Source organism: Brachyhypopomus gauderio, unplaced genomic scaffold, assembly GCF_052324685.1.
Source record: "Brachyhypopomus gauderio isolate BG-103 unplaced genomic scaffold, BGAUD_0.2 sc98, whole genome shotgun sequence".
NCBI classification, from domain to species: Eukaryota; Metazoa; Chordata; class Actinopteri; order Gymnotiformes; family Hypopomidae; genus Brachyhypopomus; species Brachyhypopomus gauderio.
The window spans coordinates 42,814-50,313 of NW_027506919.1; the positions used below are offsets into that span (position 1 = coordinate 42,814).

General features: G+C 47.4%; 1 protein-coding gene across 1 annotated transcript in view; it reads right to left on the reverse strand.

Moving 5' to 3' along the window:
• Positions 1-7,500, reverse strand: part of lrch2 (leucine-rich repeats and calponin homology (CH) domain containing 2) — a 27,203-nt gene that overhangs the window by 3,005 nt on the left and 16,698 nt on the right. The window contains 5 exon segments of the mRNA XM_076992828.1: positions 492-622; positions 2,378-2,514; positions 3,158-3,263; positions 3,482-3,608; positions 4,668-4,812. Of these exon segments, the coding sequence (XP_076848943.1) occupies positions 492-622; positions 2,378-2,514; positions 3,158-3,263; positions 3,482-3,608; positions 4,668-4,812 (646 nt within the window).

A 7,500-nucleotide genomic window follows, 5' to 3' on the forward strand; every position in this document is an offset into this window, starting at 1 on the left:
ACACACACACACACACCACACACACACACACACACACACACACACACACACACACGCAGTCAGCACATTTTAAGGAGCGTTAGATAAGGTAGATGGAGTTGCATTCATTTGCTTTAACATTGACCTTTTTCGTGTTTTTCGGTGAAATACAAACTCCCTGACATATTCAAACCAACCAGCTTCGACCATTAAACACTCTCAAAGCTGGTTTACGTTTCACACTGGAAATAGATGCTTATCCTTCCCCTAGCAACAGCACAGCTATATATAAACTGGGGAGCAGTGTGTGATTTAAGAGACGTTTGTGCAAGGCAGGCATGCTATAGTCTCTAGGTCTGGACTGGAGGAGGGGTCACCAAGAATGACTGACAAGCTGCCACCTATTGGCAGGAGCAGAGGATGGAGGCCAAAGGAGGGGTGGGCGAGCAATGGGTGGGCTGGTGGGCGGGGCAATGGGTAGGTTGGTGGGCAGGGCAATGGGTGGCAGGTACCTGTCCGTTAGCTGGTGCGCTAGGCAACGCTTGCCCCAGCGTGGGAGATCTAGTGAGTCGGGTTTCTTGTCCTGCCGGCACGCCTGTGTGTTCAGATACTTGAAGATGTGGAGCTTCCCCTTTAGGCACACCTGCAAGACACGGACGTGAGACAAACACACACCCGTTCACCGTGGACACCGTACAAACACACACCCATTCACCCGTGGACACCGTACAAACACACACCCCGTTCACCGTGGGACACCGTACAAACACACACCCCGTTCACCGTGGACACCGTACAAACACCACACCACCGTTCACCGTGGATACCGTACAAACACACACCCGTTCACCGTGGACACCGTTCATCGGAACCGTGGCTAACGTCTCGCACTACATCGGATTCCAAAACACAGCCTAGCAGAGCACAAAGTGCAGCTTTGGGAGAACGTCAGGAGTGTGTGTGCTGCAGGCTAGCTGTCCGTTAAACACACTTCTCATCACTCCCCTTACAGGAAATACAAACTTTCTTTATCTCAGTATAAGAGTTATACGCAGAGTTGGCCGATCTTCGTGAAGTTGGCCGATCTTCGTGAAGTTGGCCGATCTCTGATCACCCCCCCCCCCCCCCCCCCCCCCCCCCCCCCGCTTTTTGGTGCACAGCAGAGTGGCTGCAGTCAGACAAATAAGCAGTTTGTAGTTACACTTTGGGACAGAAATACATGCTGTAGTAACCAAGAGTGTAATTGTGTAAAGTAGCCCAGATGAATAGGTCAATGTTTGAATTTTTTTTTTAATTAAATGTATTATTATTGTTGTTGTTTTTATCATCCTGTCTTTTCTCTAAATGTTTAGAAGGAACTAACTGTAACTAACTGTAACTGTTCACGAGTTTCATCAGTAGCGCCACTAGATGGCGAAAGTGCACACTTGAAGATCAACGCTAGTGCAGAGACTGGTAGTGTTTAAAGTAAGGCCCTGTCAGCATTCCCATGAGCTGCATTCACATTACCAGACTGAAGTCACTCACATCCTTTTATACAGTGACACAGGTGTAAATTATTTGTAGGGTTGCGAGGACACAGGTGAGGACGCAGGTGAGGACGCAGGTGAAGACGCAGGTGAGGACGTAGGTGAGGACGTAGGTGAGGACGTAGGTGAGGACGCAGGTGAGGACGTAGGTGAGGACGCAGGTGAAGACGCAGGTGAGGACGCAGGTGAGGACGTAGGTGAGGACGTAGGTGAGGACGCAGGTGAGGACGCAGGTGAAGACGCAGGTGAGGACGCAGGTGAGGACGCAGATCCACATCCAATCTTTTCCAACCAGATTTGAGTCACTCTCATATGTGTTCTTGAGATACGTATTTGAATCACACGATCCGAATGTGAATGATCAGATCTGAATTCATCAGCCAGCAGTGGTACTGTGGAGGCAGTGTAAGCTGGTCGTCTGGGTCAGAGGTCATGACCCCGGAACTGTGGAGGCAGTGTGAACAGGTCGTCTGGGTGAGAGGTCGTGACCCCAGACAGGTTAGGAAGACCAGCCCTCCATGATCTGACCTGTTCAACTGTCTGCCGTCCTCCAGAGCATGACATGACAAACCAGTGCAGATAAATGTTGCCAGTTACCACAAATGTGTTCATTCTTCTTGTAGGTGATTCATGTAAAAATGTATCAATGGGCACATAACTGATCTGAGGAAAATTTTTAATTGGACGAAGAGTAATGTGAATGCAGCCATAATTATGGGTTTTATGTTGATCTTTGCTGTCAGAGGGGTAAATGCACACCTGGGTAAACTCTACGTCCACACGCGTGCACACACACACACACACACACACACACACACACCACACACACACACACACACACACACACACACACACACACACACACACACCTGGGCAGGGGGAGACTGTATGGGGTTGTTGTCGAGGACGATATGCTGCAGTTGGCTGAGTTTACGGTAGGACGGGGGGATCTCAGTGATCTTATTACAGGAGAAATCCAACCTGATGAGTGGCAAATCTGACAACTCTGAGAGAGAGAGAGAGAGAGAGAGAGAGAGAGAGAGAGAGAGAGAGAGAGAGAGAGAGAGAGAGAGAGAGAGAGAGAGAGGATGAAAAAGAGACGAAAGGAAAAAAAAAGACAAGGAGAGATATAGACATCAGTCATTCTCCAAGGACAAAGCCAGGGCTCTTTGTGTCATGTATAATTAATGGTTGATTATGAGCTACATGGAGAGTCCTGAGACGCGTGAGGAATCTCTGTGGGCTGGATTTCCAGAAACAGATTAACCTTCGTCCCACACTAAGAGCCCCTCCACCGGGGTGTCTTCGTCCCACACTAAGAGCCCCTCCACCGGGGCGTCTTCGTCCCACACTAAGAGCCCCTCCACCGGGGCGTCTTCGTCCCACACTAAGAGCCCCTCCACCGGGGCGTCTCTAGAAGGCCACAGACTACCACTCCTGATAATCCGCCTCTCACGCATCTGGAGAGTCTTAATACAGCACTAATACAGCACTAATACAGCACTAATACAGCACCAGAGAGGACATGACTGAAGGACATGGGGAAGTGGTTGAGTGCTTCTATAAACATTCAGAAGCACACTTCTATTTTCCCTAAGAGGGTATGGTTACAGTTAGGGATGGGTGTGTGTGTGTGTGTGTATATATACCATCAGGTAGTACTTGAAGGCAGTTTCTCCTGATGTTGAGTTCTCGTAAGGCAAAGAGTTTCCCCATCTGAGCAGGAAGCACCTGAATTTCATTACAACTGATGTCCTACATGCGTTTCACACACACACACACACACACACACACACACACACACACACACACACACACACACACACACCAATTATAATAACTTCTGCTAGAAAGAATCACAGTATACACAGTACTAAAATTTAAGAATATAAAATATAAGCTTTCCAACACACATCCACCTGAACACACACACACACACACACACACACACACACACACACACACATACTAACCAGTTCCATGAGGTCTTTGGCCTTGCCGATATCATCAGGAACAGAGCCCAGTTTGTTGTTGCTGACCACCAGGACTCGGAGGGGCAGGCAGAACAGATGGGTGGGCAGGACAGACAGCTGGTTCCGACTGCAGCACATCCACAAACACAGCTCAACATCGCAAACCAGAAGAACTGACCTGAGATCAGCCCCCTCTCAACACATCAGCTGGCCTTCTTACATGCACCGCAGTAAAAGTGTTTCTAGACAACTTTAGAATCTCACCCAAGGTGCCAGGTTTTCTCCCAGAAGCCATTGCGCTTCTTACACAAGAGACCCAAAGAGACCAGTCACGACTGCTCCGCACTGTTCGTTCAGTCGTGCGACTCCCGAGCTGTTCATACCCATCATGCAGTGCAGGAGAGTCCCTCTGAATTAGCAGAGGTTCACCGTAGGACTCTCTACCTACTCTCATTGTTAACCACAGCAGATCTATAAGACATCTAATAAAACATTCTTTCTGTATTTTTATAAATCATTATTTTTCTATATCATCGTTCCTGTATTTATTGTTATGCGGTTTGTAGTTGTAGGTGGAGTTCATATCTATGGTTGAAGATGGCTGAGCAGTGGAAGTTTAGTCCAGTGGCCACTTTAATCCTTGGCCACATTTGAATAGTCCAGTAATGTTTAACCCCAAACACGTTTTCACCCTGCGTGACGGTTCTGTTCTGCCCTGCAGCTGTGCGTGTTGTAACCACCACCTAACCAGCAAAACTAAGCACCAGTACACCCAACACACAGCTGCCATGGAAACAGCTCATGGACGTGGTAGGTTAAAGATTATTGGACGGTGCTGCTCTGTGGGATGGGACGTCGTCCGCCTCACATAAAAACAAACGGTGAATCAGTTAGCCGTAATAACACAGAGGAGTCAAACCTGGGTGAATCAGTCTTGATTGTGAACGGAAATGACAAAGAAATGACTCCATGCTCTTATACGGAGGCACTACAGAATCTGTTCTGCAAGACTAAAGTGTGTGTGTGTGTGTGTGTGTGTGTGTGTGTGTTTTCTCTGTTTTGATCTATAGTTAAAGGTCTAATGTCAGAATGTAGTCAAGGGCAGAGAGAGTAAAAGCTTTGACAGGGATTTGAAAGGCGTAGCAGGAGACAGACAAGCTCCTCACAGACCAGCAGAACGTCTCACCTGATATTGAGGTACGTCAGCATCTGGAGGTTGATGATGGCTTCTGGAATCATCTTTATGCAGTTGTGGTAGAGGTTGAGGGACTCCAGGGGGGTGAACATGAAGACCTCAGGAGGGATCTCCCCGAAACGGTTCCTGGACAGATCTAGATGGAACAATATGCAGCTGTGAGCTTTCTTCACACACACACTACACCCACACACACACAGGCTGACACTGGTAGTTTCACGCCCTGAACATGAACACACCCTTCTTTCATAACATGATAAAGCCTCCATCAAACTCCTATCTGACACGATGAGTCAGTGTTTGTGTGTGTGTGTACACATATATGAGTATGTGGTGTCAAACTGCTCCTGTGTGCGATTGACCAGGTCTTCAGTCAGATCTGCTTACAGGATGTGGTCATAAACTAGAGGTCAGGAAGCCTCAGTGGCCGTGTGGCTGTACCTCTTGTGTAGGAGCTGGACACCAGAGAGGATGAACTGATCACAATATTCCTGACGAAAGTATGTGCCCAACAAGTCATTACAAGTCTTGCACACACACACACACACACACACACACACACACAGTTTTATAGTGCAGACATTCTCTACAGCCTTTTAGAATGTCCATATTCTAGTGCTTTTTTCCTTCTTTCATTACATCATTTCCTCTCTGGGTTGAATGCTGTCTCTCTCCCCTCTCCCTCTACCCTTCTTTCCTCGCTCACTTTCCCTCTTTCTTTCTCTCTATTTCTCTGTCTATCTTATCGCTGGTTTCATTCCCCCTATCTCTCCATTTGCTACACACACTCATCACAGCAGGACAGCTAAGCAGTCTATTGCAATACCCATCAGTGGCTTGCTGACCCCCTCCAAACATGTCTGACACCTTCTCTCTCCTCCCCTCCCCTCTCCTCTCCTCCCTTCTCCTCTCCTTCTCTCCTCCTCCCCTCCCCTCTCCTCTCCTCTCCTCCCTTCTCCCCTCTCCTCTCCTTCTCTCCTCCTCTCCTCCCTTCTCCTCTCCTCCCCTCTCCTCTCCCCATCATCACGCTTGATGTCAGTGCAGTAATGAGAGAATGTACAACACGTCAGGCACATTAATGAAGTCTTCGTTAGGACATGCCGAAGCATCTAAATGTCGACATCCACAAGTACTAACGCCCACATTTTCAGGAATCGTGACGGTCGACACACCCCATCTGCACCCACCGCTCCACTTTCACCTCCTCCAAACACACCACCTCCTTCACTTGTTTGACAAGGAAGAAACATCTTGAATGTTTTTGATAGAGAGTAAGCAGATACTCTAAACTAGGCCTGTGTTGAAAAAAATCGATTTTCCGATTCAGAATCGATTCGCATATGATGATCTGATAATTGATTCGTACGTCCAAAGATCGATTTTTTAGTGAACTTTTACCCCCGCCTCGTCACTGAATTCACGCAGGCGTGCTCGGTCTAACTAACTGTAAAAAAACATGGCGTCGGACAGTGCCGGTAACGACGATAGTCAAATCGGCAATCTAAAAACAGAAGGACAGTTTATCCAGTGTCGGTGACTATTTACAGTTAGTCCGTGTCACTGACCGTTTACCCAGTGTTTTTACAGTTTAAAAAAGTTTAAAATGTTTTTGTAACGTTGGGCGCAATGCGATGGAATCCTTTGCACTTTCCAAATCGTTACGTTTATTACATTTACCGAAGCGCAGACAGCGCACATAAAACACGTTTACATAGAACATGTGTGACTCAAACAACGACGAGCACAGGACGCTGCGCGAACACACAAACCCCACGTGACGAGACGAGCCACAGGTGAGACGGATTCTCACAAGACGCACCCGCACCCACGGAGATCTACAGACGCAGACAACGTTAACACACGCCCAACAGGGAGGGGTCGGGGACCGTAACATGAGAGTTCTCTTCTTATATTCGCACTTTAAAGAAAAATACACGTTTACATTTTATACTTATACAGTTATACAGTTTATTAAGTGTGAGCACTTTTAAAATAAAAATGCATTTGGTAGCAACAGCTTTTGGGTGAATTCTTAATTATTTCAATCATAATAATAATGCACTGGTTAGTGTCCCAGTAGGAGTCCACTGTTGCAGATATAGACACCTCAAAGATGTCCTCCGTTTATTGTCCTGGATTACCTTTCTTGAAGGTAGATTTATGATGACCCTTTTCACCAGTCTTCCAGCCATCAGTAACTACCAACTACCAGTAACTATTTGCTGATTAATATCGATATAATACTAGTTTTAACATGTTGCTTCTGTACATAGTCAGGAAACAGCTCAAATACATTTTTAATAATACTAAACCCCGAATTGGATCGAATCGGATCGAATCGATTAAATCGGATTAAATCGAAATAAATCGATTCTTAATCTTCAGAATCGGAATCGGATCGATTCTTGGAATTTGAATCGATACCCAGCCCTACTCTAAACCCACTGCAGGGCCTTGAAAGGAAGACCTGGGAGACTTGGGAGACCTGCTGTGGCTCTCGGCCTCACAGGTGAGCCGTAATGCTTCACAGGTGAGCCGTAATGTTTCACAGGTGAGCCGTAATGTTTCACAGGTGAGCCGTAATGCTTCACAGGTGAGCCGTAATGCTTCACAGGTGAGCCGTAATGCTTCACTGGGGAGACCACTCCAGTATTACAGTCCACTCTGTAATACTCTCCGCCAGTTTCGCATTTGGGACGCGATGTGTCAGCCTCTATCGGCCTGCAGTAGGCGTGAAAGCAGTCTGGGCTTACACCGCTCGCCTAGCACAACGGGCAGGCAGGAAGCCCCGCCTCTCCCGCTAACCGCATTGTGATTGGATAAC